The 18,509-nt window shown below is 38.6% G+C and overlaps 1 protein-coding gene across 2 annotated transcripts in view; it reads right to left on the bottom strand.

Moving 5' to 3' along the window:
• The window catches only part of CPPED1 (calcineurin like phosphoesterase domain containing 1), a 98,580-nt gene that overhangs the window by 22,761 nt on the left and 57,310 nt on the right, over nucleotides 1-18,509 (bottom strand). Inside the window, exon 3 of one of the 2 annotated variants that reach the window (XM_065558898.1) lies at nucleotides 13,157-13,579. The exons of the other annotated variant lie outside the window; for it this stretch is intronic. Within the exon in view, the coding sequence (XP_065414970.1) occupies nucleotides 13,157-13,579 (423 nt within the window). The remainder of the gene's footprint in view (nucleotides 1-13,156; nucleotides 13,580-18,509) is intronic. 2 annotated transcript variants of the gene reach the window in all.

Here is an 18,509-nt window from a genome sequence, read left to right as displayed (position 1 = left end):
TTTTCAAGGGGAATTAAAAATAATGCTTTTAAATATTTTTGCCTCCCCCATGAATACTAATGTATGAGAGCCTAGTATCTAAAAACCAAAAGTCATTGAGCAACATACCAAATAAGAAGTGATTAGAGGGAGTGACAAGCTCTCTTTGGTTTGGATGTTTTTGAGCTGCAGTAGCTTTTTGTGAGAAGGATAATATTTATCAGCATTCCCCAGAGCCTCTTTTTTTTCTTAACTCTCTATTACCCAAAACAGCAGGCTAAATTAAAGGGGCCTTTCTGAAAGAGAAGGTCCAGTAGATCCTGCTAAACTATGTGCATAACTTACTGGGAAAGGATAGATGCAGGACACCTGCTGTAAGTGTGGGCTCCAGGGAGTTCCTACTGTACAAGATTCAGAAATATGTACAAATGTGAAGAGTCAGGGTCTGATCCTGTGATGTTCAGTGTCCTCAACTCTCATTGACATCAATGGGAGTTGAGGGCAATCAGAACCTGTCTGGTTTTGGCTCTTGGATGCAGAAATTAAATAGGAAAATTATAAAGTTAAAGGTTTTTATCAGAGGTTTATTGAGCTTCCTATTACTTATCTGGAAGCAAATGCATTCATTCTAGCTATGCTATTCAGTCGTTTTAATACTACACCCATAATCACGCTATCAAATAAATGCTGATGTGTTGTCAAAAGCATTACATATGGTCTAGCTCAGTGGTTTTCAGCCTGTGGTCTGCAGATCCCTGAGGTTCTGCAGACTATGACTAGGATTTCTAAGGTGGTCCACACCTCCCTTTGAAATTTTGTAGACGTTCGCAAGTGAAAAAAAGGTTGAAAACCACTGGTCTAGATTCCAGAGTCTAGGTAACATTTTGACCTCTTTTCAACGGTGGAACTTTGCTGAAACTGTTTTTAAAATGAGTAAATACACAAATTACTCTGCAGGTTTTGGTTGTTCTATTATAAATACAATTGACATGTCCAATTATGCTGCAGGATTGCTGATGGGGAAATCATGTATCCTTTGTGGATATGAAAAAATAGTTTATGGTACTGGGTAATCCCAGTACAATCAGAAACAACCTGCAGTGCACTGTTCTGACAAGAAATTATATACAAGCCTGGGCTTTTTGGTCCTGAGATATTCCGCCCCCTTCAGGGCCTAGCAGTCATGTTTAATTTCACAACTACAACACTGAGGAATGTAGAAGCGGCTAGACCAGAATTTTAAAGGATTAGAAACAATTACAGAACATCTAGGTAGCTAAAATTGTTAGAAATTAAATCTTCACTACAGACGAGGAAAGGTTTCATCTTTGAGTAGAAGCCACATGCTGAACATCCTATAGAAGTATATTCCTCTGTCAGCAAGAGTGCGGAGTGAAGTTATTTAGAACTTTAAAACTGCAGCACCATCTTCTTCTAATGAAATATATTCTTACTTACAAATAAACCCATTAGAATATCAGTTTTGCAGCACCAGGGAAAAGGGGTCAGCGTGATTATGATATAATTGCACTGTAGTGGAACACAGGAAGTTAGTTGTGTGTAATGCATCATAAGCCCTGGAAGGGTAATTCTACCACAATAATTACACCCCAGTCCTGCCTTATTGTTTAATTACACTTTTGTGATTCCAAGCCCTTCCCCACCCCCTCAGTCAGTACTGCTCTACTCTCATTTTCCCTTAGTAATGGAATGAGTGCAAAAACTGTGTGATGCTAGTGCCTTTAGCCAGCCTTAACAGCCTGGAAGAAAGAAGGGCTAGGTCTCCACATGGACCAACAGAATTGGCTGGCCATTAAGTGGAGCATTCACTATACCCTTTTACAGCCGGGGGGGGGGGGGGGAGAAGAGTGAATGCCACAGAGCACAAAGAGTCTGGAATCGCTCCCACCCCATACATGGGTGAGTCTATAAGGAACAATCTTAACCTCAGACTGATTATCTTCATCTTTATATACTCTGTAGCTTAATATAAAGGCTATTTGTCTATTTAACCTTAAAATGTCTATCTTTACAAGATAAATGTCAGGCTTTCCCCCTTTTTTAATTAAAAAGAAAACTGTCTGGTATTGTACATTTTGTGCAGCCAGTGCTATATTTCATTGTGAAATTTGCATTTACATTTCTATAGGAACCATTTAAAATATTTGCATCTTATTAATGTTTTTCACCTGATCCACTATGAGCTACCCAAGCATATACATGTAAATATTTCGGATAGGCAAAGGTCCTGGGAATGGGTATTCTCCCCAGATGGGCCAGAGGAGAAAATGGCAATACAATTCCCTCTCACAACCCAAGGGAATTTTTCTGTGAGAGCGCGAGCCAGGGGCTCTTCTCCCCATTCCCCCATGAAATCAGGAATAAGTAGGGGGTCAACTATCACTGGTCTTTTGGCAAGTCAGGGAGCATCCTGACCAGCACTCCATTAGCTCTGTCCACTCCAGCAGAGCTACTGGAACACCAGTCAACCTGCTCAGCAGCAGTCCTGAACACTGTGTTCCTGAAGACTCCTGGCAATAAATAAATAAATAAATAAATAACATGTCCCTGTGACATTCCCCAGGGTACAATCTGGACCAATGAACAGCTGTCCCCCCACCTCAGTTTTCCAGCCTGGGGTGCCTTTTACACTGCTGGTCTGCTCATACACAGGTTCCAGCATGTAAATTACTCTGTTATACTGCAAGAGTGCTACAGCCAGGCACCCTTGATTTACACTGCAGAGCAACACCGGCAAACTTCCAGTCCCTGACTTTCCTCCAGAAATATACATCTTGTACTGCCCAGCCTCTCCTGGACAACACAAGCTCATATAAATTCTGTCATTTTATTAAATAGAAAATGATAGGCACAAATCCTGTTATTCCAAATGGAGCTTCCCAAACACTTCGGTCCAAATACATTGGGCTAGATAAAACAATAAAATAAGTATAATAACTACAGAAAGATTGATTTTAAGGGATTACAAGTAATGAGGCATAGAAGTCAGAATTGGTTACAAGAAAATAAAAGTAAATCGCAACTAATGCCTAATTTAACAAGTTGAGTGAATTCAAAGCAAATGTTTTAGCAGTCATACTGGCTGAATCTTTCAGTCAGGATCCCCCCTCCAGTCCAAAGTGGTTTCTTTAGTTCTTCAGAAGTTGTGAATGCCATGGGTAGAGAGAAAGGAGGAACAATTTGGGCATCTCCTCTCTCCTTTTATAGCCCTTCAAATGATACCTCATAAGGCATACTATGTATTAAATGTATCATAGTTTAGTAAAAGGGTGAACATAGGGGTACAGGCTATCACAGTCCACAAGAAGTGCGTTCAAAAGGCTTGAACAGGTCAACGTGAGAGCACTACCCTCAGCATTAAATGTCTGACGACAGGTGTGTTACTTAAACGACAACCTGAAAGAGGAGAAGTTTTGACTGGCACTTTCATCCATCAAATTATGACTTCCACTGAAAGTCACCAGTGCTCTGGGTAGGAATAGCTCAGAGCTGCAGAGTTCTATAGTTTATAGGAAGGAAGAGCTATAACAGAACTTTACTAGACTAAATGCATTAGATTTGAAATGATCAAATGAGTTCCTTAAAATCAGTCTGGCCAAAAAAGTGATAGGAAAAAAAACTGCAAAATGATGGTCAGATGTCATGAAAAATGTTTGTTTTTCTAGTTTCACGAAATTATAAGATACATTATCGGACACCAATGGCATATTTTAAAACAATAAGTTAATTCAGGTAGTATAAAGAGAATTCCAATCACACAGGGAATCTAAATTGTGATAACTGAAAAATGAGCTCTTAAGTTAAAATAGCATGAAAAATAAATGAGGAAATGTTATCTTGAAGGACTGACATTTGTTAAAAGTAATTCCACATGGTAACTTGTACTTACAAACCAATCTGCTTAATGCAAACAGAAATGAGCCGATACTGGAGTCTAGATTCTGAACTCTCCCTCTCTTTATCTAGGAGTTAATTCATAGCCTAGCCCCAATCTGGATCCAAATACTGCTCAGCCCAGCTATATGGGCAAAGTTAGTGTGTGATGTTATGCAAGAAAAGAATTACCAATATCAAAATAAACTACAGAACTGTAAGTAGGGAGAGCATGCCTGGGATAATCAGCATAGGAGATGAAAGCAGCATTTTTTAGTAAGAATGAAGCTTCCATTACATAAACTCTTTCCTTTGCTAATGAGACTCTAGCAGAATGAGGAGGGCTTAGTCTGTGGAAATATTAATGACATAATAAATATGTAATAGGTAGAGTATTATTTCTCTTGAACTTTCCACTCACTCTCTGGAGAATGTAAGAAAAAATATTTTAGGTTGATGGCTCCTTTAAGGTCCCAGTTCAGCAAAGTACTTAATCACATGGTCCTTGATTCTATTCCTATTCAGAATCAATAGGAAAAAGTCAACTTGAATGGTGCAGGATCAAGATCATGTTTTCTTAGATTGGCGAGCTATTTAAAAAAAACAAAACAAAACAAAAAAACCTAAGGTATATATAAGCACCAACATCATCTTACCTTCAAACTCCAAATCACAGATTTATTATACTGTTTGAATAATTAGATAAGACTTATAATAAAATCAAGTTACATTTTAAAATGGAATATACATATAAAAAAATTACCAGCCTCACTCCCCTTACCCAATCAGCATTGGCTATGCTAGGTCAGGAACTGTGCCAACAGAAAGTGATGCAGATGCTGCACAGATTTGTGCCAAAGACTGTAGGAGCAAGAGGTGGGGCAGCAAGAGAATTGAAGTGTAAGTAAAAATAAAAGGGTAGGAGTTTGGGAGTATGTATGTTAAGGTCAGAAATCTCACAGAGTGCAAACAATAGTTTTATCTGCACTGTTTGTTAGTAGTAGCAGGGTTTAACAGGCATGCAAGCAAAACCAAAAAGCACCATGGCTCAGATAGATGTTACTCTAAAATATTTCTTTATTAGAAGAACTTAGAAGTTTCTGGCACATGCAATAGTGTAAGTCACAACTGACATTGTGACAAAGTGTTCTCAAGCATTTCCCCAGAAGCATTAGGCCCAAACAGATTTTCCTTTCACTACAGGCATGCAGTAATTTTTCTAAAATTCCAAGCATGCATTGTGGCCAGTACAGGAAAATCTCAAAATGATTTTGCACTTCAGAGTGTTCCTCTTACAGCACAAACACAATCCAGGAACTTCCACATCACTGCCTTTTTTCCTAGTCAGGTGCTCCACATCATTTTCAAGACTCCAGTGCTACAAAGCAAATGACAGTTTTTAGAAATCTTCCACACCGCACATATCTATCTCTTGTGGAATGAAATTGATTTCCCTCTCTCATTACAACTCAAAGAGCCAGAGTATTCACCTCATGCCATCTGCCAACCATGTGCTATAGCACCAAGCACAGATGTGAATACAATAGTAGGGGTAATATTAGCAGGACTGCACAATGCTGAGACAATTTTCACGTTATTCTCTAAAAAGCAATCACTTCCTGTTCAGTGTGGTCTGACAGAAGGACATGTACACTGATAAAACTGTCAAGGAATTAAAATCATGCCTGTGTGTGAATGCCACCATCAGTTTCGTAATCGATAAAATCCAATCTAAGTGCCAGTATCATATGTGCATTTTGTGTATTCTTTTTCGTAAGCCATATACTACTTCTGCCCCTTCATGCTAATATTAATCATGAAAATGCAGGTTGAGCTAGATTTACAAATACTGAATTCTAAGTATAAGAGAATGGATTTAGAAACCATTCTCTGTTGTCAGTAAGCCGGTTCCCACAGACCTTACTTAGGAAAGCTCTCCCTTAGTTCGCCAAGTGGAGACTATGCTTTAAATAATAACAGAAGGATCAAAGGCCTGATCCAACACACATGACTTCAGTGGGTGAGGGATCAAGCTACAAAACCAGTATCTAATGGGGTACCATGTAAGGGTCTGCCTTTGCCTCATTAAAAGCTTATAACTTATTTGCAAAATAAACTCAGTAGGAATATTTAGCTTACAAGGCCTTGGTCTTGGATTTTTTTTTAAATTGAAGAATATCCATTAAAAGTGTTTACAAAGAAATTTTGAAGGCAAGTATTCCCCAATTTGGGTTAACTGCTTGGCAGATTTGAAAGCAAAGCAACCAAAAAAAGTCATGGTTTAAATTATGCTCTGTTATAAAAATAAAGTCTTGAGCATCCAAAACTACAGTTCAGTGAGAACTCGTTACTAACCCGACGTGTTTTTTATAAAACAGAAAATATTGCAAATTTAGCTGGAGAACAAATATTGAGTTCAACTCTCAATCCTTAGGCTTTAAAAAAGTATAGTGTAATTTGGAGCAGTATTAAAAAGATAAAATGGGTAGGGATTAGTAACAAATGCCTTTAAAGTTTTGATCAGAATTTACTGAAATATATTACTTAATAAATGCACTGATGCAGGACTCCTGTAGAATTTATGCAAAGAAAAAAAAAATATCAACATGTTCTCTAATTAGGCAATCAGACTTATACCTGTTTGTTAGAAATGCGGAGTTGAGGAAAACCTCTTGTTTCTGGTAATGGAATCTACGTAGTACTTTCTTGGACACAAAATCATCTTTTCAAAATCTCATAAAGCACTGTTCGTAATCTTGGTGTCATCCCTGACCACAAACTCCTCTTCCCTAATCTCTTTGGTCTATAAATCTGACCACGAAACTAGTCCCCAATTCAACAAAACTCTTAAACGTCACATTAGTGTTCTGCTGAATTAGGGCTATCGGCAATCACTTTACTGGGTGAAGCACTTACTGATCTAAGCAGTACCATGGATGTCACTCATGTACTCAGAGTACTAAGTGTTGGCAGGATTGGGTACTTGAAAATGTAACTACAGTTCAATTTAAGTCACAGAAATGTATGTAAATTTATTTTATTTAAATTAGCATAGTTTTGTCAGTAGAGTCACAATTAATTATGCTTTGTATGAAATAAACATTGGTTCAGTTTTAAGAAACAATATATATTTGCCAAGTTTTCAGTTCAAACTGCACCCAGCCTTTCACATACAAAACTGTGTACATATACACTTGAGCCTGCACTTTTCAGGTGCAAACACCTGTGTACGCACTATTAAAATGTGAACAGCTGAGCATGCATACAACTCCTTTAGAATCCATTGGCTCTAACTGATGTTGTAGGTGCAAATCCTAACATGCACAAGCGTTAGGGTAGGTCAAATATGTTTTCATTCCATAGGTTTCACATAGGTTTTCTGCACCTTCACATAGCAAGAGAAAGAATGTGTATGCACATAAGGGAGACCAGCCTTTTCAAACAGAGGCCTAAAACTCAGGAGTTATAGCATTATGGTTTCAGAAACAAATTTCTATTTGCTGATAAAAACTGCTTTGGATTGAGCTGATCTACTATTACACTCCAAACCAAAAATCTCTTTGACTATAGGAAGGAAAATGGATAATTTGTTAGATATATAGTTATCTGTATGGTTTAACTTCATAAAGTAATAGTACTCATTTACAAATGCCAGATTTTCAATTTATAAATATTTATCTTAAGGACATGATTTTATCTTTAATTAGCCCAACTGTTAAGGACACTTCTAATGTGAGAAATGTAATTCAGCATTTTGCACCAGATGTAGCTTCTGCCAGTTAGTCTTTTATCTTTGCTTGTAACGAATGAGATATTGAAATCAAATTAAAAACATTATGTTAACATGCAACTGATTATTAGAGTAACCACACCAAATCTGAGCTCTAAACTTGAAAAGGATATTGAACTTTCTAAATCAAGTTAATTAATCTGAAGAAACTTTATGCAATATTTGAATGCTAAAACACCCTGTTTACTTCCTAAATATACCTCTATATAACGCTGTTCTCGGGAGCCAAAAAAAAAAAAAAAAAATCTTACCACGTTATAGGTGAAACCGCGTTATATTGAACTTGCTTTGATCCGCCAGAGCGCGCAGCCCCACTCCCCAGAGCGCTGCTTTATCACGTTATATCCAAATGTGCGTTATATCGGGGTAGAGGTGTATCTCCATGTGTTTTTTCTTCATTTATAGTACAACCCAGTTTACCTATTGCTATATAGCCCTTTATTAAGTGCAAATGTTTTCCCTATCTCACTTTCCCTGGCAATTTCTTCCCCGCCCTCATTAAAATTGCTTTTCGATATTAGAGAAACAGACAAAGACAGACTTTAAAAACAGGAACAATATTCCAATTTCAGACAAAAATATCTTGTTAACCTTTACAGAAGAAAATTCTTTACTAGAATTTTTCATCGTTACAAACCATTTTGTATAGCATTTCAAGTCATTCCCACTGAGGCAGAGAAAAGTACTAGAACATTGGCGGGGGAGGGTATGGAAGGGTGTTAAAAAACCTTTCATTAAAAAGACAGAATAATTTTCTCAGATTAGAGTCAGGAAATTAGAATAAATATTAAGGGATCAAAAGGTTAAACTCCTTAACCTGCAAGAGCCAGAGTGTCTTTTTTTTTTTTTTTTAAGAAAATAAGCAAACAGAGTACACTGGGACTTTGTTATCTATTGTCTCTCTCTTTCCTCCATGTATATATGAGGTGAATTATGGGGAAAACCAATTTCATAACCAAGGACGTGCTGAAATTGATTAATTCTTGGGAAAAGCATAAAAATAGAAAATAACTAGTGTCACTACACATCTGTGCTACCATGATAACTGTTTTTTATACTCCTACAAAGAAGGCTCTTCAAGAGAATAAAAAAAAAATGGAAGCAGAATGCATCTGTTACTAAGGAAACTCAGAGCCACAGAGAGCTCTCCATTTTTGATTCAGAGAATTTTTCACAGCTTATTTAGTTAGGCTGTTGTATTGCTAGCTTCCTAGTGTTTTATCCTCATTTCATTTGTTTAATTAATACAAATGTTTGATTGTTATTAGTTATTAAATCATTTACTTGTTCTGTAGAATAAGCCAGAATTATCCATTAAAATATCTGTAAGTGAACCAAAACAGAATGTGCCTCTTATTATGTGGGGGTGGGTGATTTGTTCATTAGAGTGGTCTTTTATTACTGTCTTTTTCCCATAAATTAAAGCTATCTTGGTGCTCTGATAAAGTTTTAACATATTTAAGTATTGACTTTTTATTACTGCTACCAATATGTCTTAGACAAATGAATATGAAATATCACTGTGAGAAGAAAGACTATAAAAAAGCCAGGGATGCACCAAGTTAAAATACAACAGCCATGTACTATTTTACGTTATCTTTAAATTAATTAACTATGTAAAACATTATCTAAACAGATAGCTCTTTGAAGTGTTAACATGGTTGCGACGAGCCAGAAAATAGGAATGACTGACCTTTATATACTGATAAAAGTTTCAGTCAACCAAGTTTCAGTTTAATGGCAGGATAAGACTATGCAAGATGTAGTTCTGTGAAATATTCTGATAGGGAGAAGCACTGTACAACGTGAACTTTAAAAGGCAAGTGGAATGCTAGTTTTCAGTAACACTATTACTCCTGGGGGAATTCTGCACCAGTGCATGTGTACATAATTAATGAGCAGTGAATATTTTTAATATTTTGGGCAGAAAAAAGCTTCTGCGGGAAATTTGCTATAGTTCCGCCTTTTGCCCATCAGAGGGCATTGTGGTGCTAGAACACAGCAGCCGCTCCAAGCCAGCTGGGGAAGAGAAAGAGCCTGTCTTCTTCACAGCACCTGCTGCACCAGGTCAGGAGACAGGGACTATGGGGAGACAGACAGCGTGGGCTGCTGGGGCGGGGGGTCAGATGGGGCTTATAAGGGGTAGTGGCGGAGGACAGACTGGGGCAGGGGCTGAATGGGAGCAGAGGTGCAGAGCCACATGGGCAGAGGAAGAGGGAGGTGCAGAGCTACGGGGGGGGGAGCAGGGCTTCATAGGAACAAGCAGGTTGCTGAGTGGGGGCACAAAGACACATAGGACAGGGGGTGCAGGGCCACATGGGGATGGGTGAGTGGGTGTCTCAATGGGGCTGGAAGGACACATGTGGATAGGGGGTGCAAGGACACTGTGTCCTTGCTGAATGGGAGAGGCTAGGGGTCAGCCAGGGTCTACCTGGGGGAAGCTCCCTAGCAGTCCCTCTCCACCCCCCCCCCCAAAACCTCATCCATATTTTTCCCACTCATATCCAATAACACTCAAAGTTCACACCCAGGCTCCTTCCCAGAAATTACTTCCCTCTCCTTCAGCTCCTTTGTTAACCCTGACTCCCTAAAGCCTTTCTGCTTCTGAGGGGTGCGGGAAATACAGTTCCGTATTGTAGTTTAAATTAATTATTACTCAGAGTTCTGTATTAATATGCCTAATAAGGAATCTATTTGTCAAAAAACATTTTCTGAATCTTTTTTGTTGTCTGTATTGTTACAGACGTACTTGCTGACAGGTATTTTGAAATAAATGACCAAAAATAATTGAAACTGGTGTGATTATATTGTGTTTTTTTGACAAATAAAATATGCAGAATTTTGTAGAATCTGAAAATTAATGCTACATTAATGCTTATTTACCTACGGGAGACTTATGACACCCATTTAATTTTAGGCCTTGTCTACACTGCAGAGTTTTGTCGCTTTAATTAAAGCACTTTAAACTGCTATTGCCTGCCCACACTATGCTCCTTGTGTCAGCAGAGTAAATCCACACTAGCAGCTCTCGCATTGGCATAGAGAGCAGTGCACTGTGGGTAGCTATTCCACTGTGCAACTGGCTGCAGGGTTCTTTGGGAAGGGTTTGCAATGCCTCATGGGACAGGTACAGCATCACATGATGTAGGTTGCACAATCCCATCGTTCCATGGGCATCCTGCTAGATTGCCAGTCACTTTTCAACTGAAGTTTGCGGGAGGACGGGGGGGAGAGGAGCATGTGATGGGGAGTGTGTGTGTGGGAAACACAGAGACAGAATGTGTGTTGGGGGAGTAAGAGAGGGAGGGGAAGTGCGTATGTGAGAGAGACAGGGAGTGTGTCGGGGGAGAGGGAGTGTGTCGGCATGCTGTCTCTAAGTTCAGCCAACCACCAGAAGCGACCAGTCCTGAAGCGGTGGAGGGGGATACCCCCCAACATCAGCCCCCGCCTCCCTGCACAGCACAGCAGTCTCTCTCTCTCTCTCTCTCTCTCTCACCCCCCCCCCCCACACCCCCTATGCCTCTGCCTGCCTGCCTCTGTCAAGTGTAGTACCGAGCTCTGGTCAGTGTAGGTAGTCTCTTGGTCTATCCAAGGCCGTGATCAAGTGTCTTGATGTTTTTGGTCTTTTGGCCTTGAGATGAAAACCTTGTCTCTGTTTGTGGGACCTTGAAGTGAAAAAAAAAAAATCTGTGTTCCATAGTGTGGACACAGCAGCATTCCCTGTTAATGATTTCCTCTTTGCTGCGGGAGCTGAGCGGCATGCTTAGCTGTCAGAACTTCACAGAGCTTTGGAAGGGGAGGGGTGCATTCCTGTGTAGCAGGAATGCAGGGCAGCCAAATTCAAAACAGTGAGCAGAGCAGTCATGGCAGGCATTGTGGAATACTGGGGGAAGCCAGTTATAGTGATATAATTAACGGCAGCATCTACACTAATTCTTTGTCGCAAAAAGCTCTGTCCCTCCCATCGAGGTGGTTTTATTCGCTGAAACTGAAGAGTTTTGTTACCAAAAGTGGCATTGCAGTGTGTACACCTCCATTGTTTCGTCGCCAAAAGTTGCCTTTTGGTAATAAAACTCTGCAGTGAAGATAACGCCTAAGTAAGAATATCTCACAAATACATTGTTTTAAAGTGTTTAAAAATGTATAAGTATTTACCCTATTAAATATATTTCCTATTAAACTAGTACTGATATGAACAGCTCTTTAAAACTCCATAAACAGATGTGCATATTGTATTTTTCTTAAAAAATTCTAAACAATTTCATTCACAAAGATTAAAAGGATAAAATGGAAGGATTATATTTTGTACAAGAACCTCCACTATGATCTTCCAGGACAGTCTTGAAAGATGATACTTTTCCTTCTACCTCTTATATTATTTCCTATCCCCCTGGGACATTGTGTTTCATATTAGGGTCAGACTGGCAGCAGGGATCTAATAACGAAAATAAAATGTGGCAGAGTATGATTCTGTAATAATGCATCTGTGAGGTCTATTGCAATGTCAGAGAAACTCTGTGATAGAAAAGGTTAAAATTTTAACAGTACCAAGGGATAGCTTTGTGTTGTTGTTGTTTTTGTTTTAAACGATAAACATTTTAAAATGTTAACATTCAAAGATGCTTGCTGGACTACTGTGATAGTTTTTGAGCTTGGGAAATAAAATATTGGCAATTATTTTTTGGAGGGAACAGACACACACAGGCATAGACTTAAATACCCCCAAAAACCATGTATGTGAAATTCTAGGTCATTGTTTTAGAACAACCATACCTATTCTTTTTTGCTACTGGTTAATGCAGAGCACATTTTTTAAATGGATAACGAAGCTAAGGTGATCAAGGTAAAATACACGGTGATATGCAGCAATGACATTTTATTGTGACTGCAGCTCTTCTTTTTATGGGGAGATGTCAAATGGGAGATGTCCTGCTGAGGCTGATAGCTCACAAAGTTGAGCTGAGCTGCCTGAAACTACTCTTTACCATAGGTAAACTTTTACACCTGTCAGATCAAACAGATTTGTCAATCACATCATTCTAAACGAGACTTTAATCAGTATTATCTGGTGCTTCACTTGTATGGGATACAGCCTATTCTCTGGATGTAATTTTTAAAAATATTATATACACACACAGAGCAGTGGGAGGCTTCAATCTGTGGGATACTGTCCATTCACACAATCAAGCATCTTGGGACTCATCTCTCTCTTTCACCCTTGTCAAATAGGCAGTCCAAACTAATCGCTGTCCATGAAGGATTAATTTGTTTCGGGGGGGGAAAAAAGTTTACCCACTGTATGTAATTCATTTACCTCTAATTGCTTTTCTTTTTAAAAAGGCTAAACATAAAAATTTCCCTTCCTATGCCAAACCCAAAACAAAGCTCTTAACCCAAACGCCACCAATGTCCACTTATTGTATCCCAGGATATGAGCTGTTCACATCACAGTGCTGAAAAGAAAAATCAGTCAAATGCAAAAAGTAACGATACCTGCTTTATGAAACTTTTCCATCAGCTCGTGCCGAACTGACTTCTCCAAGTTAAAATAGTCATGGTCTTCATCCGGGTTTTGTAGAAATAGAGGAATATGCTGAAATACTATTACATGTTTACACTTCTGTTTTTCAGCTACAGCCAGTTGTGCATTAAGCCACTCATCTTGGGCCTGCTTTAACTCAGAACATTTAGAGGAATCAAAGTATAACTGAGAGTTAAGCACAAGAAAGAAAACTCCTCCAACCCAAAAACTGAAGTAATCATCTCCCCAGTGCTTGCAATAATCATCTATTGTTTCAGGTGTTGGAACATTGCCGATATCATGATTTCCGCTGACAAGTACCAATGGAATGTCTTGGTCAATGTTCTTCAGGACATTTTTCAAATCTTGTTCTTGGTCCTTTCGCCACTGAGTTCCTATAAAAAGAATTGTTGAGTTATTTTACCAGGATTTTACCTTTTATGTTTATGCTACACTCTTCCACCACCACCACCACTTAATTTTGTTTATACAGACAGCATTGACAGTAAAAACCAAATGACACTGCTATGCAGATAAAGCAAATATGCAGCAGACAAAATGTACGTTATTCTTTAATTATATTTTTAATATATCCATCAGTCATCTAAGCTTGATGCCTTCGCTGCTGTCTGTTTCCTTCATGCCTCCCTCCTTCCTTCCTTCCTTCCTTCCATGGCCAGTATTCTGCCATTCTCTATACCTTTCAATGCACAAAGCTGCCGAAGATCATTTTCAGATTGCCCAACAGTAGATGCCATAAGGATGCATGGTCAGTATTTTGCATCAAACTGAATCTCTCTCCCCTTTTTTCCATCATAAGAACAGCCATACTGGGTCAGACCAAAGGTCCATCTAGCCCAGTATCCTGTCTTCCGACAGTGGCCAATGCCAGATGCCCCAGAGGGAATGAACAGAACAGGTAATCAAGTGATCCATCCCCTGTCACCCATTCCCAGCTTCTGGCAAACAGAGGCTAGGTACATCATACAGACTGATGATCCATTGAGGAAAATGCAGAATCACTGGAAGGTTTAATTCAAGTTTGTGTACAAGGTAGCAACTGATGAAACACCTGGTTTATACTTTATGGCTACGTAAAAGAATGGAGTTTTTGTTCATTACTAGAACTGCTTCAGCAAAAACAATTAGTGTCCTGAAGAAATTCATTTAGATAATACAAGATTATTTTAACAAGTAATAGAACATGGGATTAATTTTAAGGAGGGGTAATTGTGCACTTTACCAATTTGTTTCCTCCCCCCATGGCTGATTTATAATATGCTTGTCTAAAATATTTATCATTCTGCTGACAGGAAGTCCTATTACTCTTGGGACATGTATATTTAATCACTGGAGAAACATACACGATGTCATGAAAAGTTAGGAAAAATGTGTTTTTGAAGAGTGTTTTTATTTATTTTACATTAAATAAAAATAGAAAAAGTTTGTTCTACATTTGAGAAAAGAACACTTTTTAAATATAGAGACAGTTGCTATGTGTTTATTATAAACAAATTAAAGTATTACATTTCTAAAAAAATATATGTTGGATTTTAGAATCAAAGAAGACATTTTTATAAAACTGGGTTTGGATTTTTTTTTTTTTAAAGTCTTCATTTATCAGGAGATCTGAATTGAGACTCACATTGCAGTGGTGACCATAAATGTAACAACTATGAAAAACATGTTTACTTAAACAAATTTAAAATTCTCAACTACATAGATTTTATATAAAATCTATTACAAAAGTTTATTTTAATTGCACCTAACACTATAAGGTTTATACAATTTCTTTTTCATGCTTCTTCAAAGTTTCTAGGGTCTGAATGCTGATATAGCCTTGACTTTAAATAAATATTACTAGTGACTTTTAAAAAAGGAATTGAAAATTTAACAAAAACACAAACTTAAAATAATCACCTTACCACTTTCATTTTGAATCTAACAAATGACAGAAGTTTACTCTAGTGTTTTACTACTACTACTACTAGTAGTAGTTCAGGAGTGGCAAAAAGCTTGAAAAATGCAAATGGCTACATGAAGGAAAAAGCCCTGATACTTTGACAGCAATGCAGTGGTTTCCTCAATTAGTACAGTTTATTTATATAGCAACACAGGTGTACAGGGTGCCTTACAACAATAAAAATTAGCCATCAACACAAAAAACAAGGTCTCTGCCCCCAAGAGCCTCGGTGGTTGTATTAAGTGGTCAAAAGAGTAATTTTAGGAGAATTAAATAGTTGATTTTGTATTTTTAGTAAAGGTCCAGACAACTTATATATATTTGTTTATTTTTTAAAAATGAGAACAAGGAAGAGTAGAGGTAGCAATGTGTGTGTATGCAACAGAAATGGAGAGCTAAGGACCTAGATGTTATTTATATTACAGTGGCACCAGGAGGCGTCACTGAGGTTGAGCATCAAGGCATAGTGCCCAGAACAAATAGAGAGTCCCTTAGCTAAGTGCTTACAATTTAACTAAACAAGATGGATAAAGAGTGAGAGGGGATACCAGGCGCACAATGAAAAACAGAAATAACTTGTCCAGAGTCCAAGTCATACAATAGGGCACTGGCATAGCAGAGAATACAACCCAGGTCTCCCGAGGCCCTGTTCAATATCCAATTCAATGGACCACATTGCCTCTTAGTATACAAAATGAACAACATAGTGGTCACTATATAGTTCATGGACGCAGCTGAAGAGGACGACAAGGAAGAGTCAAAGATAGCAGCACCTTTGGATCAACTACTGAACAAGTGTTTACTCTGGATGAAGTCAGGAGAACGTTAACTACCTGTACATCTTGCTACTCCAAAAGTTGTGCATGCAGACAGACAGTAGAAAAATTAAATGGTACTAAAAAGCAGGTTGCTGTAACAGAGTTCTTTGGTGTATTGTAGCTGATTACTGTGACTGCTTATGTATTCAGTGCGCTTTGTGTAAGCTAGTATTTGCTCGCAACCTGATTTGTTTGTGCTTATCTACTTTTCAATAAATATGCACTCTTTTTCTAAATAAAGAAAGTGATAGCACTTTTGTTTTCCCCACTGCTTATTCAATGGCCTCTCCATTATCCAAACTCCCAATTATCTCAATACAATCCATGTCCCACATCCTACTTGGATGAACAGGAGTATACTGTATGTAATCTAATACACATATCAACAGTGTTCACTGTGGGGAAGGTTAAATAAAAGTGAAGTGATATTTATTAGTCTTGTATTTTATTGTAGCTGTTTCTTGAAGCATGAAAATGGCAGAGAGAGGAGGACGACTGCTTCAAGGCATGGCAGGGAAACTTGACTTGGGAAGTGTCAGGGTGGATATAACTAAAAGTAATGAACAGTTCATTTTTGTTCAGTTTATCCTGGAGTTATAATGTCACAATGCCTTCAGTCACTAGCTACACCATACTATGTTGATGTTATATATTATGTTCTGTATGTACAGCTTTGCTCTAAGATAAATGACTTTAAAAATTAATAGCCCATGAAGGATAGTTTTGCTTTTAAGGAATATAAAGAAGCTAGAACTGTCTCTAGAGTATAGCTATCTGCAATTTTCCTTTGAGCTTTCTGTTGTATCATTTTTTGAAAATTGAGTGACATGAGCAAAAGTATAAAGGAGAAATGCCAACATCTCTGTTGCAGAACATCTTTCTATTGTAAGTTATTTGTAAGTCTCTATTTCTCTAAACATTTCCAATAATGTATTGCTCAAAAAAGTCAAGACAACCTTTCTTCTCTCACTTAGAGCAGATTTCAAGAAAGGAAGAAGTCTATTTTGCAAATGTCTTTGCCAAAACTTGCTGTAGTCAGCAGGAGTCGTATTTGCAGTTTATTCTGCAAAGGTAATAATCCTTCTGCTAATAATCCAAATCTACAACTCACCTTGGTAGCAATGCAGAGGGAACCTACATATTAAAATAAAATGATGTTTTTCAAATGCATTAGCTACAAATATGCTTTAAAACACCACATAACTGGGGCCACAGATTTGTGGTTTTGTAAACATGTTTTATTGTGACTTTTGCATCAAAAAGACAACTCTTCATTTATGTTAGAGTTCACCCTCCTTTGCAGTTATTACAGAGAAATTATGCAATATAGATCTTCTTTCAAGCTGATACTATTTTTATAAGCCCTCACTACCAAGGTACTACCACCTGCTGTGGTGGGTAGACTTTTCTGGGGCAGCTAGCACTACCAACTGCAAACTTGTGCAGGGAGTGATGGATCTATCAGGGGTCAATTTATCGCATCTAGTGTAGACGCGATAAAATCGATCCCCGATTGCGCTCCCCGTTGACTCCGGAACTCCAGCTCACGAGAGGCAGAAGAGGAGTCGACGGGGGAGCGGCAGCGGTCGACTCGCCGCCGTCCTCACGGCCAGGTAAGTCGACCAAAGATGCGAATAGCGTAGCTGAAATGGCGTATCTTAGGTCAAACCCTCCGCTAGTGTGGACATGGGCTAGGTGTGCTGCATCTGGATATCTCCACTGATATGCAGTAAGGATGGTGAGATGTGGTTCCCTTTGGGTTCTGGTGGCTGTCTAGTCAGGCACCATATAACAGGAGAGTTAATCATTGGATGAGTCCTATTATCCAGGTCAGTGGGGGTTGCAGTTCCCAGTTGTCTCTGCATCCTATAATTTGGGTGCCAAATAATCAGACTAGTCAACAATGGACGTGAACTCATACAACTCTACTGGCTATAGAGTTGACACAGCACAACGTATAGACTCTCTATTCTGCGTGATTTCTCTATCTGACCTCCTCCAGGTCAGAAAGGGCTTTCTAATTAGCTTTGTCCTACTCAAATTTGGTTTTACAGGGGTAGACTGAAGACTGGGAAGAACTGTATTTTATGTAAGAATAATACAAAAATGGAATTCTCAGGCAGAAATAGTACCAAGTCTAAAAGAGTCAAAAGATGGCACAGCACCACTGATGGAGGAATGAATATTGGACCTGTTTCTTCTTTCATTTACAATGATGTCAGTGGAGTTACATCACTGTAAAAAAGACAATTAGGCCCATTCAAAGAAATGCACATGGTCACTACAAACAGCACTCTAAGACAAAGGTACATATACAGTATTCCATCTTAGAACCTCTTCCATCTGGCTTTCACCCCTTGCACTCCACTGAAACTGCTTTCACCAAAGTCTCTAAAGAATCCTTCCTCACCAAAGCTCAGAAGCAGTACTCCATCCTCATCCTCCTTGGCCCATCAGCTGCTCTTGCCACCACCTACCATGCTCTTCTTGAAATCTTGGCCTCTTTTGTCTTCTGTGCCTCTGTCCTCTCCTGGTTTTCCCTGT

This window comes from Chrysemys picta, chromosome 10 (genome assembly GCF_011386835.1).
Source record: "Chrysemys picta bellii isolate R12L10 chromosome 10, ASM1138683v2, whole genome shotgun sequence".
NCBI classification, from domain to species: Eukaryota; Metazoa; Chordata; order Testudines; family Emydidae; genus Chrysemys; species Chrysemys picta.
Note: the sequence above shows the minus strand (reverse complement) of the source record. Positions and strands in the feature narration are given on the sequence as shown.